Source organism: Mixophyes fleayi, chromosome 4 (assembly GCF_038048845.1).
Source record: "Mixophyes fleayi isolate aMixFle1 chromosome 4, aMixFle1.hap1, whole genome shotgun sequence".
Classification (NCBI taxonomy): domain Eukaryota; kingdom Metazoa; phylum Chordata; class Amphibia; order Anura; family Limnodynastidae; genus Mixophyes; species Mixophyes fleayi.
Window position 1 is genome coordinate 133,312,738 of NC_134405.1, and position 20,857 is coordinate 133,333,594.

Below are 20,857 nucleotides of genomic sequence, written 5' to 3' on the forward strand. Positions count from 1 at the left end.
CTCTGCTCCTAAATTTGTGTGGGACGCTCACACACCTAATCAAACACACTCTATTCCATAATGACAACAGCCTGATGCGGTGATTGTTTTGCGCTTGCGCAGTTTAGAGGCTCGCGCACGCAGTCGGCATATGCTTCATTTCTGCATTCTGATTGGCCGGCAAAGAAAATGCGTCACCGTTTAATACGCTTGATCAAAATTATATTTCCGCATCAAAAAAGTAGTTCTTCACACAGTTATATTATTTTAACGTTGATATAGCTAAAGTAAACAATTATAAAAACCTTAAGTGCAAAAATTGTCATCTGTGATTTCGGTACAAGATAAGTAGTGGAGTGAACTGAACTAGCGAGGCGCAGGGATCTGTGCGGCAGGTGTGGATCGGTGACGCGGCTCTGCAGGGATCTCTACATTAGAGTCACTGCTGGTTACTGTCAGACGAGCGACGGGGAGACAGCAGAGCACTGGGCTGTAACCATACAGACACACCTAGATATACAGGTAATGAGTAACTAACCGCTACTTATATGTATGGATGAATTTGGATGGGGGCCTATGTAGGTTCTTTAAACCAGCAATTATATGCATTAGTAGTTGACACTCTAAACCCAGGGCTATACAGATAATGCATAGAGAAATGGAATCTGGTCTTTAACTTTTTTTTATTTGTGCAGAGACACATTAATTTGTGTTTTGATGTATACCAAGCTCTGGTATTATAGACTATATTATACATCTAGTGGAATATGAGGAGGGTTTAGACATGGCTGCCCCCTATAAAGTGCTGCATCAGTAGTTACCATGGAGATGTGGGGAGGTGTGACCTGTCAGGTAGGTGGGTGACCATTATGTGTTTGGCCTTGTTTATGGGGTACTTTAGAGTGCTAGCCCAAGCATCCTTATTTAATACTATAAATGTGGAATGCTTATCTTGCAGCTGTGTTTTTAATCTTATTGTGTCAGACTTTATAAGCTTAACATTGACATTTCATTTTTTTCTGTTGTATTTCTTGTATTCATATTCTGACTCATTTTATATAACCCATACCAGGTCATTACAATATTGTTTGTAGAATTAGCAGGTATATGCATGTAAAATTTAGATCTTTCATGTGATATTTTATTTCTTTCATGTCTAGAAAAAACCCCATGCCATAAAAATCCTTTCTTTCTACATTAATGCAGGTTGGCAGACACTCCCCTTAATAACAGTGTTACATAATTAAGGCTTCAAGGGCAGGATTCTATTTGTTGCAAGTTGTTGTAACATGTAGATATAATGATAATGGTATGTTTAGTTCTTATCCCTTTTATAAATGACAGTAAAATGTGAACCATCATGAATATATAACAGACTGCCTACAGAGGGTTCACAGTAATGTTGATCTTGAAACCAAATGTCCTCAGACCATATTTGGTTTTAAGACTTAATTTGCAATTACATGGATTAAAATAAATGAGTTGCCCACATATTCACTTTATGTAACACTAAATATAAGCTAAAGTAATTCCTATTTTTAAGCACCTTCAACATTTCAGTGCATTGCTCTTCAGAGGTGACTGGTATTTAGTCTTGGATATTTATAGTGTGTCTATATTAAGCATCCTGCAGGGTGATGCACTATGCCCTTTTCAAGGTCATTTATACTGTCAAAGTGTTTTCTATATAGGCCAGTTATTGACTGGAATAGGATCTGTTCAAATTATGTTTTATGGGTTAACAACTGATGTGGCAAAAAAAGGAGGTATCCTACATTCAGCCTTGTGGATGGCATTTTTCAAGGACACTGATTTCTACTTTAAAATAATTAATAATGATATATTCCAGGAAAATTTAAATATTCTTTAATGTTTAAGAAATTAGAAATATATATTTTTTTAAATTATTACATTATGGTGTCAACAACTACTGTAATAATCAGGTCAGTGATGACTGTTTCCACTCATTTTAACTGCACGTGAGCTGCGTTTTGTGTTTTTCATGCTTTGAATAGTACTTTTCAGTTGAAAAAAAGAAGTCCTGTGGGTGCATGGAATCAAATCAATTGCTTGAGAAAAATGTATTTCCATTTTTGGTACACTTTTTTCATGTGCCAAGCAAGACTCTATTGAATTGAGTCCTACAAGTGCCCACTGCCATCTCTTTCTATCTTTCTAATCAGAGCCCCAGCTACCACTACAAACCCATGGCACACATCTTGTTCTTGCACATATGAACATGTGATGTTTTACAGGCACATGTGGTGCCTTTGTAGGCAACAAATTACATACATCCAAATGATTGGCTTTTATCCAGGATTTTACCAGTCAAAAATAGAACAATTGGCTCCTACCCTGCAAATATTGTAGAAGCTAGGGGTGACTTTCACCATTGATCATTGGTTAAAGGTCACTGTGTTCTTGCAACTCTCCCTCCCTTTCTGTTACTACTCATACCTATGTCATTTTTTATTTTTTATTAACGGTTTTTCTTGTTCTGAAGGTCAAGATGTAAGAAAATGACCTTGTATGCCTGTATCACTCACCACTTCTTGTAATATCTCAAATTTTATTGCTAAACTACTCTCAACATCATTGCTTAGTCAGAGACTTCCTGTATTCTGAAATGCAACGGAATAGCTGAGTAATATCCTTCAGAAAGCCCAGTTATACAGTATGCGGTGAGGGAGGGACATCCCCAGTTATGTACCTATTTTTGCGGAATAAAATTGGCAAAGTGAGAAAATTAACAGATTTCCTTTCTCTTATAGTGATTTATTTAACAGTTCAGGATACAGTTGCAAAGACTGGTTTTAGGCGTAGTTAAATAAGTATACCATGCTTCTTAAGATACAACATAATTTATATTTACTATATAATATCCATGTATAATTAAGATGTAAATAATGATGTTAATACTGCCATTAGAACCTACTTATAATGTGCATTTCTTGCATTAACGCTGAAAAAAGGAATTTAACTAGAGAAGTGGGATCAATACCATATCGATTGCCTATCCCCAATTGTAAAGCGCTACGGAATATCTTGGCGCTATATAAATAAATGATGATGATGATATTTTCTGAGGGAGAGCAGCCATTCCCATATGTTTTATTATTGCAAGATTTGTCCTTGAACTCTGTGTTCCAGATGATAACCTAATTTCAAAATAGTTAATGTTATTGAGCATCACTAAGTGCAAGTCCTTATACAAGGTAGATGTGATGTAAATCTGTATGTATGTAATGCATACAGCACAGTGGGTTTCTCATTCTCTCCATCTGACATGGTCGTGTGCAGCTGCACGTCGTAGGGCTTACAGGCAGAGGGAGGAGCTTCCTGCTGGCCTGTCATACAAGAGGGGGGGGGGGGTGATAAAGCCACTCATGAGATGCTAGCAGGTCTGTTAGATCAAACCATTGTCAGTCTCGGGGAAGAGAGCAGCGGGCATTTCATCAGGTACATCCTGCGTATTTCTCAAGCCAGTAGTAGATTAATATATGTCCTATAATACTATACTATTATGTTAACAATTATACTAACAATTATAGCCAGTATTTTCATTTTGAGTGTTTGCTTTATATTGAAATTTGATTCTCTATTCAATAACATTAATCGGGGTAACCAGTTTATTTCTTTCTTGTACATGGTAGGTCTACTAATTTATGACTATATCTGTACTGTATATGCTCATTTTCCATTAACTATTTTATGTTGGAGATTGATAAATTAACAAAAACTGTCATGATTAAAATTGTAGACAGGGAATTCCAGCAATGATTCGTCTAGGTAGGAAGTGACTAATCTTGTTCAATGAAATGTTGTATGTTCTAATACTGAAATGGAAACTCTGCCTGTAGTCTTTTCACACCATTCGGTCGTGGGTGGTTTTTGGTTTTTTTTTTTTTTTCCTGCTGCAATACTTGGGAGTGATGTGCTATGTATGAAAGGAGTACACTGTACTTGTGGTATACTTTTTTTACTTATGTGTGCGTATATGTTCAGTGCTGCAGTAAAAAGTTGGGAAAACCTGCAAGGTTTTTAATTGCTTTTTTTTATGTGTTTTTTTTTTTTTGGGGGGGGGGGGGGGGGGTTTCCATTCAAATTATTTAACTGCATGCTACTGATTTGATGAATGGCAACATCACAAGCTGGAAATGTGTTTCCACTTATTGGCTGCACGTCTCTTTAAAACAAGTACATGGAGCTGTTAATAAAATAAAGATTAATAAAATGATTATAATTTAGCCTGTTTGATCTTTGTTACAAATAAAAAAACAAAAATAGCAACAGTGGATGACAAAAGGGACAGGGATTTGGGTCCAAAAAAGAGCACCTTTTCACAGGTATGCAAATTAGGGTTGCATGCATTTGAAATCACAGTTCACACCATGTAACACATGGTTGCATAGTAACGCCATCCTTTCTTTTTATGTGTGAAAGTGCAGTTAGACTTATGCAGACTCCTATTCTGTGTGGGTGGAAAAACTGCAATATATCCATACCCAAAATGCTGCATTTAAAAATGCATGCCACAACCCCATGTGACCAGGCGCACAGACTACTGTTTTTTTTGGCTTTTATGCAGGTAAACTGCATAAATCACGCTATCAATAAAAGATGCTGGGAAATACGTTTGTAATGCAGAAGAAAATCTGGTATATTCTAGCAGAAAACTATTAATTTGATTTTTTGAACTTTGTTCTTGAAATGATTGACTGATAGAATTTGTACCATACTTTTATAAGCTCTTTCTATTGTTCACACCTCCACAGTAGCTTATAGCATAGCACATTGTAATCAATTATAGCTGGTAGGGGTGTGTGCGATCAGGCCTGAATCCACGATTTCTGTAAGTATAGCATCTTACATGTGGGACTTGGAGAAGTAGTTTGTGGTTGTGTTTGAAAACTCTTTAATAAATGCTGCTTACCATTTACATAAGTTGAAATGAAAATGTAATCTGTTAATAGAGCAAATATTAACCCTTCCCTTTATGCAGGTCACCATGTCGAAGTCCCAAGTATCTGAGGCCGGTAGCGCCTTCATCCAGACACAGCAGCTGCACGCAGCTATGGCAGATACCTTCTTGGAGCACATGTGCCGTCTAGACATCGATTCAGAGCCCATAGTAGCACGTAACACAGGCATTATCTGCACCATTGGTATGTTTTTGGTAGCTGTGGAAATATAATTTGCTTGTAGAAGAAAAATGCTTTAGTCTGAATACAAAATGTTCGCAGATTGCTCCTTGTTATGCTCTGGTATCTCAATGATTGTTTTCATGTATATGATCGTCTGTCAGTTTTAGTATATACATTTAAGCATACTACTATATGTGGCTCTGTGAATCTACAAAACTGTAAGATTCAGTTCAATGCGATGTCTTTGGAAAGTCCACGGAGACATATTGCGCCAATGTTATGGCAGGAACCTCTGTTCATTTTCCCTTGCACCCCATAGAGGTGCGCAGAAAAATTAGTTGAGATTCTTACCGTATTTTCTGGCAGTGTGCGCAGCCGGACATCACGGTGATCTCCATGTGGCACATCGCCAACAATGGATTCTCCCGCAAAGACTAGTAGTAAGAGGAAGGAGAAAGTTGTTCTCTAGAAACTATACAAAACAAGGATTTGCTTCTGTGCTAACACATCTACAATAGAGTAATACTTTTAGTGCTTTCTTATTCATATGGTGTCTTTTGCCTTTTCCACTAGGCCCAGCATCTTGTGCAGTGGAAACTCTAAAAGAGATGATAAAATCTGGAATGAACGTCGCTCGTCTGAACTTCTCCCATGGAACACATGAGGTTAGAGCTGTGTCCCAGTGACAACCTGTTGGGCCGTAGAGTAGAAGGTCACTTAGGAAATCCAATCTGCTTTCTGCAGCTGTTTCCTTTAAAAATAGAATATTCTTTGGCTGGGTATTTAGTTCTGTCCCACTTTTTCTTTTCTTTTTTTTTTTTTTTTTTTTAAAGCTCCAAAATGGATGATCAAAAAAATGGGAATTGGCTTTTTGCTGTATCTACCCAGGTATATTTTCATGAAAAATGCACTGGGGCATTTGGCAGGACTATTTTGATCAAAGAAAATGGGTTAAAGTTAATTTACTTGATTCAATTTGAACTGGGATAACTTGTCTAACATTTGAATCCTCACCCCTCTTGCATTGTTCTGGCTTACCTGTGTCCCAATTTTTCCAGGACAGTTGCAATTTTTGCCAATCATTTTCCCAGAATTCAGACTACTGGTGGACTATCGTGATTACTTTGCATCAATAGTCTGCTTTTATAAACCAAGTGGAATTAAATCTATAAAGTAGCAATATCACATTAATATTATCTTTGTAAGTTTGTGTACAGCGCCTTTGCTATTTATGAATAATATACATTCATATGCAGAGACTTTAGGAAAGGTCATCTTAAAAATAAAAACTAATGAGAATCCCCTTTCCATACTTGTATCATTTCCTCCAATGGGGCTGCTATTTTTATGCCAGGTGACCTAAAAAAAATATTGGGCTTCAACAAATTGCATCTTCTGTGCAGAGCCGACTGCAACAAAATGTTCTCAAATTCTCATTGTTCTCAGATTACCCCAATCACATTACATTGTAGTAATAATGAGAATTAAGTGCTGTAACTATTGGCTCTGGGATTCTAATTTCTTCACTAAAATGATGCAGTGTTATGACTTTGTGGGGAGTGGGCCCAACATGATGATCTTCAGCATCTACACATTGAGTCATCCTCTGTGGAGGTACAATATCTTAGGGGGCTCCCAGCACCAAAATATGTCTTTACTGTGGGTGTGTTCTTCATCCCTGTTCCAAATGCTTGTTATGCTGAACCTAATTGAAAGTATAGAAGGGATATTGTGTATTGAAGTAGTTGGTTGTAAAGCAATTTTCCTTTCAGGAAAAGCATTAGACTTATAGCAGACTTTACTGCACTGTTATGTTGGGTATATAATTATACATTTGTGCATGGTTATCTGTTACCATTTTAACCCCACACACTCTCTAATATGTGCACATATTTTACTATGTAGTTAGTAGATGTATACCAAGGGTTGGGTGTACTATGTACAAGACCATCTGGCAGCCTCAGACTTATTCATTTCTAGCTCCAGTGCTGATAATTCTCCAAAAAATGGCCAGAGGCAGTTCCAGTTCTTAGTACAACCTCCACTCTTCATTCTGCATGTATGGAAGCATGCAGAATTAGTATGTATGTATATTGGTGCCCAATTGTTAGGTTTTGGGTTTTTTTAAATGCATTTTTGTAGTTTCCAAAACAAGTACTGTAACAATCTTCCTTTCTCTTTATGACAGTACCACGCTGGCACCATCAAAAATGTCCGTGAAGCCACAGAGAGCTTTGCTTCTAACCCCATCCTTTATAGACCTGTGGCTGTTGCTTTGGACACCAAGGGACCAGAAATCCGCACAGGGCTTATCAAAGGAGTAAGTATTGTATATAAAATAGCTGTAGAGTCTGTAGAGTCAACAGTTACTAGTTTACAGTAGAGCTGGTGGCAAAGGGATAAAGGCCCTTAATGCGTTTTGTTTAATAGTAAAGCATGGACACGTTGTAGAAATCGGGCCTTCCCTGGAGAGGAATTTTTCTTTGCCACATGTAATACATATTAAGGCAAATCCAGCTCCCAATAATTATCCATTGGAAGTCGTATACAGTGTACACTCTTAGGACAGGTCTTCATTAACATATGTCCTATTTTATCTCTGTTCTGGGGTACGGGACTGAATGTATGGTACTTAGAACACTGCCATAGTCTGCCATGATTTTGAAGGAAATATTGTACATTTCAATTTGAAAAGATCTAGGACAACACCTGTTTGTGTGTGAAGTGTTTCAACCGAAGAAATGTTGCTTAGTGTTAGCCTAGTACATTTGAGCACTTTTTCATATATTTTCCTGCATTCTTGCAGAGTGGCACAGCAGAGGTAGAACTGAAGAAGGGGGCAGTACTGAAAATTACCCTGGATGATGCCTTCCAGGAAAAATGCGATGATAAAGTGCTTTGGCTTGACTACAAGAACCTTACCAAAGTGGTGCAGCCTGGCAGCAAGATTTATGTGGATGATGGACTCATTTCCCTGCTGGTTAAGGAGATTGGTTAGTAGATAATAATCTCATTAGTATAAATATCCTGTTCTGGCAGTGTGCATCTTGAATGTGATGGCAGATACATTCATGGCCCTTGATCTTATTTAAAATCTGTTCCTCATAAACTACACTGTAGGGCTATCCAGCCAAAAAACAAACTTTTTTCCATCAACAGTGAGTGCGTTGTGGTTTTTTTTTTGGGGGTTTTTAACCTTTTTTTTTTTTTAAAGTAAAATACATGGTATAATCCTAAGAACCTGGCAGATCTGAAATACATCTTGTACTGCTGCAGTTGCAGGGTAACATTTACATTGACCCCTTTGCAATCTTTAGGAAACCTTCAGGTATAAAATAAATATGGGGAGGAGGGATTTGAACAGCACCTGATGTGTAGTGGATTTGAATAGGTGTTTTATAGGGAGAATGGAGATGAGGAATAATAGTGGAGGGTAAATGGTCTGTTGGTGGGTAAGTGAGGCAGATTTCTTGCTTTGAACCAGTGTAGCTGAGGGCATTTAGATTTTCAGGGCTGTGTTAGAGTTCTCGAAAGTCCTACAAAGCTATCGCTAAGATATTGATGGGTGGTCATTTTCTTAGGGGACACAAACAGGGCTGCCACGACCACTAGGCAAACATAGGGGGAAGGGTCACCTAGAGTACCAAGGTTTATGGAGAGTGTAAGACACAGAAAAGGTGATAGAATAATGTGAGCTGTAATTCGTCAGTTACACCTAGAAGACATATATTTTGGATTCTAGGAACAATAACCCCATATTGTGGTCATACATGAATTTTTGCCTAGCACCCTAGGGCAGGTTCACAGCATGTGCCTAAGAATTCAGATGCAAGTCTTCAGAATTTGGCTAACGTAATGAGTATAGCAATAGTAAAAAATAAAGTATTCTGTGGTCTCCTAGTACAGTGTTGGCTAACCTGTGACACTCCACTTGTTGTGAAACTACAAGTCCCAGCATACCCTTCCAGCAAAAAGCGCTATATATTGGCAAAGCATGCTGGGACTTGTAGTTTCACAACACCTGGAGTGTCACAGGTTAGCCAACACTGTCCTAGTGAGAAGTAGACCTGCTAGAACCCGCCAGTGTCTCTAGTTGGTTGTTAGCCTGGTCACATCATGTTTTCTATTTTCCCTGTAGGGAAAAATGCTCTTTTCTACTTTGTGTTGTGTAATGATGTTCTGTAGTTATAAAATAGCTTTCCTGGTGAGACCTTGTTATATCCCTATACTGGAATATTACAATATTTGATAGAACCAGTTATTACACACCTAACTTAGATTGGATAAAAATATATAATTGAGCTCTGATAAGGAGCTGACCGTTTTAATATTGTTTACTGTAGAAAACTTTGAGTTAACTCCTCTGTGATTTGGCCTCAGTATATTCATTGATTATGCATTTCCTTCTGTATCTAGGCCCTGACTTCTGTTTAACAGAAGTGGAGAATGGTGGATCCCTAGGTAGCAAGAAAGGGGTTAATCTTCCTGGAGCAGCTGTAGACTTGCCTGCTGTATCTGGAAAGGACGTCCAGGACCTTCAGTTTGGAGTAGAGCAGGGAGTAGACATGGTGTTTGCGTCCTTCATCCGCAAGGCATCTGATGTGCATGCTGTTCGACAAGTTCTGGGAGAGAAAGGAAAGAACATCAAAATTATCAGCAAGATTGAGAACCATGAAGGAGTACGAAGGTAGGAATGGCAGATGGGTGCTTAAAGGGAAGTATTTTGCTTACAAATGTGACTTTGCTGTAATTTAGATGTAATTTAGATGTTTGTTTGAAGTGATTTGAAATGATTTCACACATGTATGGCAAGTTCAGAAATTCTTGCATAGTTTGTTAGGAAAAGAGTTTTGCTGCATGAAGTTAGATGTGTACTTAAAAAAAGATATCCACCCCATATATTTTGCTAAGTTCCCTCAAGCCAGTTAAAACAACTGAAGGGACACGTATCGTTAACTAGAGCATTCACTCCTCTCCTTTTTACCTTCACACATGGGTGGGCAGAAGGAATGAACAGCAGCACAGTTTATTTCAGCTTGGCCAACTCCTACATGTCCATGTGTAAGCAAGTTTGAGGTGCTACATGTAGTAAATGATGATTGCACAGAATAGTGGTGAGAGGCTTTTGTTAAACTGTTGCGGGAATCTCGTGGAGAGGGAGGAGCAATTGTAGAAGTGGATGGGACCCTAGAAATGCCAGTACCCTGGGCCTTTGTATTATATAGAGGTTCATGTAATCAAGCCAGTCAAGTAGACAAAGTTCATTTTTCCAACTTCTTGAATGTACATGCGTTTTGAACTAAATAATTTTGGCTTTTTTGAGTTCATATATAGATGTTATATAAGTAGTATTGCCAGGTTATAGACTGTTTCAAATACCTACTTCTAGATTTGATGAAATCCTAGAAGCTAGCGATGGCATCATGGTGGCCCGTGGTGACCTTGGAATTGAGATCCCTGCTGAAAAAGTGTTCCTTGCCCAGAAGATGATGATTGGACGTTGCAACCGAGCAGGGAAGCCTGTGATCTGTGCCACACAGGTAGCAACAATTGCTTGTTTCTATTTGTCTTGTAGACCTTACCAACTACATCAAAGTTACAGTTGATGATAAAGAATTAATTAGAGCTTGAAAAATTTCTTCCCTGCAGATGCTGGAGAGCATGATCAAAAAGCCACGCCCAACTCGTGCTGAAGGCAGTGATGTTGCCAATGCAGTACTGGATGGGGCAGACTGTATCATGCTTTCTGGGGAGACCGCCAAGGGAGACTACCCACTGGAAGCTGTACGCATGCAACACGCTGTGAGTATTCTGTCAGAGAGAGTTACAAGCACACTCCTATACTAAGCCACACAGATGTTTGTTTAATAACACACACACATACATTCCAGTAGGAATATTGTACAATAACATGAATAGGTAACCGTTTTACAGAACATACATACTACCTGTATTCGCATTATACAATAGAATAGTCTGTGTGATTATGGTCACTATGCGTGCGTGTTATGTTGGATTGTTTATAACACAAATAAATGTGTGCTGTGGTTGCTGTATTGTGGTTTTTAGATGTGGTTGGTTTGGCATGCGCTGCTCTGTACTCTGCTTGCTTAAAGCTTTGCGCAGTCAGTAAGTTCATAGTATAGAGAGTACTTTAATGAGCGCTGGCAGCTCCTTTTTTGCGTCCACCCTCTTGCACCACTCCTGCTTTCCTTTCCCTGTTTTTCACCTAAGGACTGTAACTTCATGTTGGTCCATCAGCAACATCACATGCTCCGTTTTCCCATATGTATGAGGGCTGGCTCTGACTGGGGAGTGTGCTTGTTTGCACTCCTGATGGGTAGGATTGTGCAGTCTGTGCCTGGTACAGAGAAAGGACTTGGGGCATTGTTATGATAACTAATATGGGAGAGTGCTGACTGAGACAGCCAGTCGCATTACTTATGCACCAGCGTGCACACACCTGCACTTTCTCTTTGTGTTACATATTGGTATGTGCTTTTATTATGAGGACCCTAGCTCTCTAAATATAGACACTTGCATAAAAAGAATTAACATCTTGTGTAGAGGTACTAGTGAAACATCATTACCCTTTTTAAGTAATAGTCTTACATTGCAGATTAATATTTTTGCTGGAGGGGAATACCTATATGACAATTCCCCACCCCTTAAAATAAGTCCTATTTTAGTGTAGCTGTTAATTTAAACTGTTTTGTAATGTTTATCCCCCAACCATGGTTTAAAAAAAATAAAAAAAAAAAAAAAAATCCATGTACTCCCTGGAAACAGAATCAAGCAATTCTGTTTCCCTCTCCATTTACACATTTAAAAATACCAATCCATTAATATGTACTTTTCAATTAAATTTAACATATGTCCCTAGAATCTACCTGAAGTAACCTTCACATGCAATGAGGATGGAATTGAATAAATAGGGAATTACCTTTAAATATTCAAAAGGACAAAACTGAAAAACCAGTGCCAATGATCAAGTCCTATTTTTCCAGGCCTACAAACTCCTTTTGTGATAACCACAAGTTTACAAAGTGCTGTTGTGGCAATATGTGTACTTTTACTATATATGAATAAAGATATGAAGAGGAAGTCCTGTCTTTCCTCATTCACCAAACTTAACTACATACTGCTAATTGGTAAAATTCCATAACTAATGTTATGTAGTCTAGCATGCCATTTACTTATGCTTAAACATACTGTATCACTCATTTATAACTCATTTGCCACAACTTCTAGTAGTAGACCACTAGGCTATTTACCCAGGTTTTATATATTGAGTTATGATTTGGTCTAAAATAAAATACCTTGGCACAATGAAATGATATGTTCTGCTTGTAAGTTGTTTTTCAGTCAATGAATTTCCAAGGTCATTCATAAATGAAATGTCACCTGTCCACCACTGCATGCACATGCAGGTTTGTGTGCAAATGGCTGGCATGTGCACTGCAGCGTTTGCAAACCCAGGTAGAGTTGTGTGCTCTCATTTCCCACATCTTCCTGACATGTATACTCTGCCACCTGATTTTTCTTTGCGGGGGTGGAGAAGTGAGGCAATGTGCTGCATGATATTCTCTTAAGCCTGGCCTGTGTATTTCACACAACACTTTCCCTACCAGTGACATACAGTTAAGGAAATCTATCAAGTAAACGTCATTACATTTTATTGCAGTAATAGTTGATTATCCAGGCCATTCTAAAAAAAAACAACGTTCACTTGACTGTGTCTTTAATGATTCCTATATTTAGGTCAATTTAATGCTTCCTTCTTGATTCAACTGACCTGCTTTTAGAACTGAGGAAACAGCACTCATGTACACAACGCCTATAACACCATTTTGTTGACTACATCCTTAAAAAAGTGGCAGCTGTTCATATAAAAATAATGAAGTGGATGAGACCCCGCCTCAAATTTTCTCAATTCTGAGAAGTTTCCGTCAACAGTGTATCAAACTGTTGTATTTAATAGCCAGAATAAAATCGTCTGACCAATTGGCTTATTTTTACAATGAAACATTGTCCTATGCCTTTTCACAATAAAAATAGATTTTAGCTGTCCACGTGACAGTCCAAAACGTAATATATAAGTGAAAGAGTCAGGCTGTGGAACACAAGTGTTTTTTTTGTTTGTTTTGTTCTTACATTCTTTCATCCAGAAAAGAAACATTCTGAATAAAATGTTTCCCATAGTTGTTATCCTGACACAAAAAGCGGATCTGAGCATTTTAAAAGCGCTTCACAAAGAATTAAGACGCTAAAGTGCTCCTATGTGCCTGAGGAACGCTGTTCCCATTTCATTGTGAATTCTAACTAGAGGGACTTTGTGTCTTTAAAATGCTGTGGTTTCCTGAGTGGAAAACCATGGTGTCCTAAAGTATCCAGTTGCTCCATCTTGTTATAGTATATCTGATTTTTTTGATGAAACATGGCCAGACTAATGAGATCTATGGAGAACTTCTGGGTACAATGTATACATTGTTGTGAATGAGGTCCATCTCAAATTTTATATACCACTACACTGTTCACATTGCAATAGAATGCTGCTCTGCATGGTATAACATATATGTTTGGTCTTATCTTTAGTTGCACCATTTGAGAGGAACAAGTTTTGTGCATTACCTCTGACTGTTAATACTGTACAACTAGAATACAATAGCTAGGCTGTCTCTGGATTGGCATACATTGCTGTTTTATCCCTGTGATCTCTCCTAGAAGAGGGCAGTTGGTGTCCTTACTATAAAGTAATTACATCATTAAAGTAAAACTGCTCCACTTCCTTTAACATACCATTGGTTTATTATATGTACATAGTATTAATGAAAGTTTTCAAGGAATAGATGATATAGCTACCTGCTTCATATCTTCTGTGTGTACAAACAGCTTATTCTATTGTATTTGTGCCCATAGTCATCAGGCTGCAATGGCATTGTGAGGTGCCATATTCATACTCTAGTGTGAAATCATCAACGTTATTTGTCCCTGGAAAGGACTAAAGCCATAGCAACAGCATGTGATAACTTTATCATATCTTATAGGACTGTTGTCAAATCTTGTATTATATAGTACGTTACAGCAGCCTGATGATTAATACTGATTGACTATCATTGTTGTCCCTATTTTCTCTCGTGCTATACTAGTTTTGTGTCCTCTCTAACCCTAGTGCTTCCCACTCTTCCACTCTAACTTTTGACTTCTGGTTATTATTGCAGAGAATCACTCTGCTTTATTTTCTTTCTTTGGTCTGTGTCCCCTTCTCTCCTCCTCCTTCCTTGCCCTGGTTCCTTTTCTCCTCCCCTCCGGCTCATAGATTGCTCTGGAGGCCGAGGCTGCTGTTTTCCACCGCCAACTCTTCGAGGAACTTTTCCGTCTCAACATTAGCTCCCGGCATCCTGCGGAAGCGATGGCTGTAGGCGCAGTGGAGGCATCTTTTAAATGTTTAGCAAGGGCATTCATAGTTCTGACAGAGTCTGGCAGGTAGGGCTCTGCCTGCATCACTTTTTGCTTCTAATGCGCTGCGTGCTCTTCCAATCCACAGTTGAGGCAGGTCAAAAGTGTGAATGTTGCCAGAATGATGTCAGGGGTGATGGGTTCCTTCACAAAAACCATAGTCTGACTGATGTGAATGTTTCCCATCCCATCCTGTTCTTCCTCCTTGCTCATTCATTGATCCCCCTATTCCCTGCACTGCATTTGCGGCTCCCACTATCCCATTACTGTTAGATCGCTCGCGAGGCAGAAGCAGCCATTTTCCACCGGCAGCTGTTTGAAGAGCTGAGACGTGTGTCCCCGCTGACCCGTGATCCAACAGAAGCGACTGCTGTTGGTGCTGTGGAGGCATCATTCAAATGCTCTAGTGGAGCCATCATCGTGCTTACCAAATCTGGAAGGTAGGAGGGGAATGGGTGCTTACTACAAAATTGTATACTGCAATTGGGTCAGACATCTGAGAGGTAAATGTGTTAATAGAGCAATAAAACGCTTGCTGACGAGGGTTTAACGGAGGAAAGATCTCTGGTGGGTTTTGATTTTTCAATACTCTGGACAGCTGAAATTGCTGATCTTATTTCAGATGACCTTTTCTCTTGTGGATCCTCACTTGGTGACCTTTCTTTGGTTGTATTTATAGCCCACAGCTTTCTATTACAGGATCATAGGAAAGGACCATTTTTCATGCTTACAATCAACAAATGGTATCCTAATACTCTTTAATGACCACTAAACATTAAAAAACTTAAATTGCACTTTATCACTTGTTTACTTCCCCTATATTTTCTGGTGTGAAAAATGAACACCTGTCCTCTTAACTACAAATTAGCCAGAATTGTAAACTGCCTGATCTAACAACTAATTCTTAAACTTTGCTTCTACAGAAGATAAAGCAGAATTAAGCTTCAACCATTACCACAGAGAAAATGTTACAAGGAGCTAAGAAAGGAGCATGCAGAAGTATCTTTATTAAAAATAAAAAGCATTCTAGGTGCTTTAATATTAGCCAATTATGCAAAATTAAACAGTCCCACTCTATAAACAAAAGAGCACTTTTAGCAGTAAGTTTATATAGCCTAATCCAGCTGAATTCGGTGAGGTAAACTTTGTAGGGTAGTAAACACTATATGTATCATGTTTAAGTTTTTGGGAAGCCAAAACAAAGTTTCATCATGTTCCTTGTTTTATAGATATTGGTAGTACCCAAGGAATTCTGTGATATTTAAAATAATAGAAGTATGAAATATCTAGAATACTGGTGATTTTCAGTAAAGGATGCATTATCCCCTCTAAATCACGTGTGTACAAAGTTGTTTTTTTTCTTTAAGCGGTCTGTCATTTATTTGTAGTAATGCTAATTAACTATTAACTCAATGCTTTCATTTTAGAGTAAGTGTGTTCATATAGCTTAAGTAAATTTCAGCTTGTATGTGTTCTATAACCTGTAATGCCCCCTTGTGAAGATGTATGAATGTCTGGAACAACTCTTCAAGATGTGAGTTGCTTATTTAGACTCAAAAGGCTTCCAGATAAGCAACTGACAACACTGATGTCCATTGACATGATGGAGAGGCCTAGTTTGCTGATCAGTGAGCAGGCACTGGTTGGGGCCAGTGTAAAAGAAGTGGAGACATTAAGAGCAGGATCCAGGGGTGCACAGAAGAACGTGTAGAGGAAAGAATGACAGGGCTTAGTACTGATCTAACACACCCAAATACATGTTATATTGGTAATGGTGGTTGAGGATGTCAATTCAGGAGGAAAACTGCTGCAGCAGGATACTTTCACTAGCCAACGGAAGAATGACTGCTTTAGTAAAGATGGGGATTGTAGTGTAGTGAACAGTATTCAATTACCATAAGAATAGATAAACATTCACAGTCCTGACGCCCAAATACTTTAAGTTTGCTGGGTGCAATGGTTCAACTTGCAGTGGATCGGATAGGTAGATTGTTGGGAGGGGTTGGAGACTACTCTGTCATGGTACATACTAGTAGGAATGACACCATTGGAGATAGCTGGCTTCAAGAGCTATTTGTAACCTTTAACCAAAAACCTCCAAGGTAGTAATTACTTTAATGTTTCATGTGCCACATGCAACACCTGAAAGATGGTGTGAATTTAGTGGGGGATTGACTAATCTTAATTCCTCTCCTGGCTACAGACTCTTCAGAAGGAATGAGTTGCACCTTAATGTGGAGAGTGCAAATAAGCTGGGGTAGATATTTAACTAGGAACACTGGCAGGGGTAGCTAAACTAAAATTAATTATGTTCGAGTAAAACTTAAACTTAAAATGGTTCAGAGGCAGGCAATCCTATTATAATTTAACGTTCCACTTAATATATTACTGGTTAGAAGAGGTAAGATTGTTTACTTTAAGGGGGCTGCTTTAGAGCTATTCTTAGTATTATGAATAAATATATCCATAGTTTAATAGTTGCTTTCATGTCATGGAGCATACAGAGGACAATATAGTTGCAAGGCAAAGAAAAAAGGTTTCAGCTTCAGGAGTTATTTACTGTAAGGGCAGTAAAGTTGTGGAATTCATTACCACATGAGTATGATACCAAGACATTGTGTCTGCAGCTGTTATCAGTATAGTCTATGTGGGGGGCTGATTTTATCCAGGGAATTTATCAGAATGCTATTTTTTTGGAGCCGTTTGTCCTTTCAGAATACAATGGATTTTTGATAGGGTGTGGATTAGTGTTTGAGATGGTGGTTACCAGATATTGACTACAAAAGCTTCTGTAGTGTAAAATTCAATGCATATTTTGCCTGTAATACCTATAAACTGTCTCTAGATCTGCACACCTGGTATCTCGGTATCGACCCCGTGCTCCAATCATTGCTGTGACCCGTAATGGACAGACAGCGCGTCAAGCTCATCTCTATCGTGGCATCTTTCCTGTACTATACAAAGAGCCAGTGAATCAGGCCTGGGCAGAGGATGTGGATCACAGAGTTAACTTTGCCATGGATATTGGTACGATGGGTATGGTGGTAGATGGGAGCTCATGGGGACAAACTAAATAAATAACGCTTGCCTCATATTGTGCTCAGTTTGCACATGAGTCCAAGTTATATTTTGTTTAACCCTCTACATACTGTAAACATGATTAACAAGTATTTTCCCTTAAGTGTAAACAAAACTTTTTATCTAAAGAGTGGTTCATATATGCTTGGTGCATGGAGGAGTCTGTTTGAAATGTGTACTCCTTCCATGACCAGGGTACTTAATAATTTTCTTTCTTAATATTTGTTCTGTGATTTGAGCCCAAAAAAAAAATTATCATAAAAAAACAAAACTGAAACCATGTGGAAGAACCTTAAATGGAAAGTATAAATAACATATATCAAGGTGTTGGGTGAAAAAAGGACACAAGCGCATCAAACTGTAAACAGGAATATCCTACAATACAATGCAAAGTAATACTAGGCTTCATCTATTATGGAAGTTTCAGACCACAAATGGATGCATTTACAAATATGAATGTGAGCATTTGTTTCCTTTCACCCACTTTGGTGAATCCTGTGGCCTGTAACGCTGGTCTGAACAAAAGCTCTTGGAGTTCCTGTCTGTATTTTAGGCCTATCTGACATGTTTGCATGATGAGTGAAAAAGATGACTATCCACTGTAGACCATATAGTCCAATATGGTTTTGTTGCACAGAAATGACAACACTTAAAAATAAGTCTTACCTGTACAGTCTTAATACGCATTACAGCTAATTTTATCTGCCCCGATATATTGGCCTTTCAGAATAAGTTTATAAGAATCAATACATTTTTATAGAAAATGGCAAATGTCCATGACAATGAGCTTTTGAGTACTCATGCCTATGTCTTCTCTATCCTTGTAGGTAAAGCCCGTGGTTTCTTCAAGACTGGTGATTGTGTCATCGTGTTAACAGGCTGGCAGCCAGGATCTGGTTTCACAAACACTATGCGGGTGGTGCCAGTTCCTTAAATTTAGTCATCTACCAGCAGCTCTCGCTCACCCCCCCCCCCCTCTTCTTTTTTTTGCACTTAGACAATGTTGCCCATTATGAAAGTACACCATTGCAGCCACAATTGCTCCATGTTGTGGGACAGAGGCATTACTGTGTGTGTACATAGCACTGTTCTCCTGCTGCTCATCACACTCCCTCTAGTAACAGCCGGTTTTCTTCATAAATGCTGCACTCCTTAGGGAAATATGTAGTGCCCTTTTGTGCTCACACTCCTCTCCTACTGTCCCTACTACATTGTGCAGTAAGATTGTCCTTTTGTGTGTAGCTTGTGGTGTGGTTAGGGGAAGGTTCGTACCCCATCTGGTCATCAACCTGTCGGCAGTACTCTGAGTTTAGTGTTTAATAAAACCATGCTATTGAGCACATCTGCTTCTTTGTTTTATTACTGATATAACAACTGTTTGAGTAGGTGCCACTTTTATTTGTATTATAAGTGGACCAAGCTACTAAAGCCTTAACATAAAAGCAGAATAAAGCGGCTTAGTCTGAGTCAAGTGGCTGGATCACTTGGGGATTGTTAATGCAGACCATCATATCTGACAATGGTCTATGGTATATTTTGACCATTTCTTAGCATTGCCACAACTCTGGAGACCTACACGTGGCAATATTGGGTCGAAATCTTGTTATTGTGCTATCTGCACGTTTGTGGCCATATTAAGAGTAGTGCTACAAACCCCGTTCCATCAGAAACCGTTCTTATTTAATAGTACAGGTGTTTAGGTAGCCTTTGGTGTAATTAATGAAAAATTGATGCACTTTTAGAAAATTATCTTCTGTCTATGATTTTAATACAAACAAATACACTGCCACAAATAGAGGCAAAAGTCACGTTTTGGTCTAATAGAAGGTAGTGGAACTTTACATGTGCAATGCATCAGCCAATCTTTAACCCCATTTACAGATTGTCCTAGATCTTTGCTTAGCCAGATAATTTGAATGCTCTGAATGGAAGCTCATTGCTGATTAGTACATTCAATTGGGCTTTACTTACCATGTACATGAGGTCTATGCTCGAGATTCTCCTACGTCTTCACTTTTGTTTTCTCATTTAAAGCATATGTAACATTACATAATGCAAGTTTATGCTGAAACCAGGTTCTATTTAAAATTTGCCATTGAATTATTAGGACACAATACAAATGAGTATTTCACAAACTGAAATGAAAGATAATTATGGCACCTGTAACTTTCCTTGAGCATGTCAGTGCAATCTCAAAATCATTATTTAACTTCCCTGACACTTGCCACCATAAACAAATGTTAAAGCATAATAAAGCAGACTCTTTTTTTTTTTTTTTTTATTAAATAGAACAATACACCTAAAATACAACTTGCCTTATATTAAAGAGCTACTGAAAACATATACACACATACATTGTTTTGTGGAAAAGATGACCTAATTTGACAGAAAAGTGTCTAGCTGCAGTGACTTCAGTGCTATACATGCAGCCAGACATGCTGTGATAAAGCAGCTGATATCAGGGTGTGTACCCCAAAAAATGCCCTGCTGATTATTCAGTTGCGATTGATTATAATCAATTGTCAGGCACATTCATATCTGCAGTTGAAAGATTGCCTTTAATGGCCTGTACAATGATTTTGGCCTGTGACACCTTGAGGCTGAATGGCCAGATCTCACCCAAGTTTGCCATTGATTGTGGTGTGCACACAGTATGACCGAATTGTGTGAGGAAAGCTTAGGAAACTATCTTATATCTTCTGTTTGACATGGTCCTGGAATATGTAAATATGTATTAGCAGTTCTTTGATATACAGTATTTCTCCACCTTGCTGATAAAAAAAAAAGAAAAAAAAAAAGCCATATGCAGTAATCAGCCAGTCATTAAAACCACTGACAAGTGAATAACAATGATTATCATGTTAAAATGGCAACTGTCAAGGGGTGGGCTATATTGGGCAGCAAGTGAACAGTTCTTGAAGTTGATGTGACTTTGACAAGGGCCAAATTGTGAATTCTAGACAACTTGGTCAGAGCATCTCTGCAATGGCAAGTCTTGTGGGATGTTCCCGGTATGCAATGGTTAGCACCTACCACAAGTGAACAGGCCAGGTCTGATTAATTTTTTTTTATTTTTTTTTTACACATTATGTGGACGGCTGGGGGTGTGAGCATCGTTTACAAGCTGGAGAGGGAGTGTGTGCTTTGAGCAAGGTCTGCTCAGAAACCTTTGGTCCTGACATCCATGTGAATGTTAC

General features: G+C 38.5%; 1 protein-coding gene across 3 annotated transcripts; it reads left to right on the forward strand.

Moving 5' to 3' along the window:
• The first annotated feature begins 357 nt into the window (after positions 1 to 357).
• On the forward strand, positions 358 to 19,000 carry PKM (pyruvate kinase M1/2). Of its 3 annotated transcripts, none has more exons than XM_075208336.1 (11): positions 358 to 501; positions 4,982 to 5,144; positions 5,697 to 5,788; positions 7,312 to 7,443; positions 7,930 to 8,116; positions 9,540 to 9,810; positions 10,513 to 10,663; positions 10,773 to 10,925; positions 14,443 to 14,609; positions 17,428 to 17,609; positions 18,488 to 19,000. In XM_075208336.1, exons 2-11 carry the CDS (start codon positions 4,988 to 4,990, stop codon positions 18,592 to 18,594), a joined length of 1,599 nt encoding a protein of 532 aa, XP_075064437.1. In that variant the 5' UTR covers positions 358 to 501; positions 4,982 to 4,987; the 3' UTR covers positions 18,595 to 19,000. The 3 variants fall into 3 exon arrangements, with proteins under 3 accessions (XP_075064437.1, XP_075064438.1, XP_075064439.1); XM_075208337.1 differs by lacking the exon at positions 14,443 to 14,609 and adding an exon at positions 14,856 to 15,022; XM_075208338.1 differs by lacking the exon at positions 358 to 501 and adding an exon at positions 3,358 to 3,438.
• The last annotated feature ends 1,857 nt before the right edge of the window (positions 19,001 to 20,857 follow it).

Coding starts and splice junctions, on each gene's coding strand:
- PKM (XM_075208336.1), top strand. CDS start 4,988: ATGTCGAAGTCCCAAGTATCTGAGGCCGGTAGCGCCTTCATCCAGACA. Junction 8,117..9,539: donor CCTGCTGGTTAAGGAGATTG/GTTAGTAGATAA, acceptor TTCTGTATCTAG/GCCCTGACTTCTGTTTAACA. Junction 9,811..10,512: donor AACCATGAAGGAGTACGAAG/GTAGGAATGGCA, acceptor ACCTACTTCTAG/ATTTGATGAAATCCTAGAAG.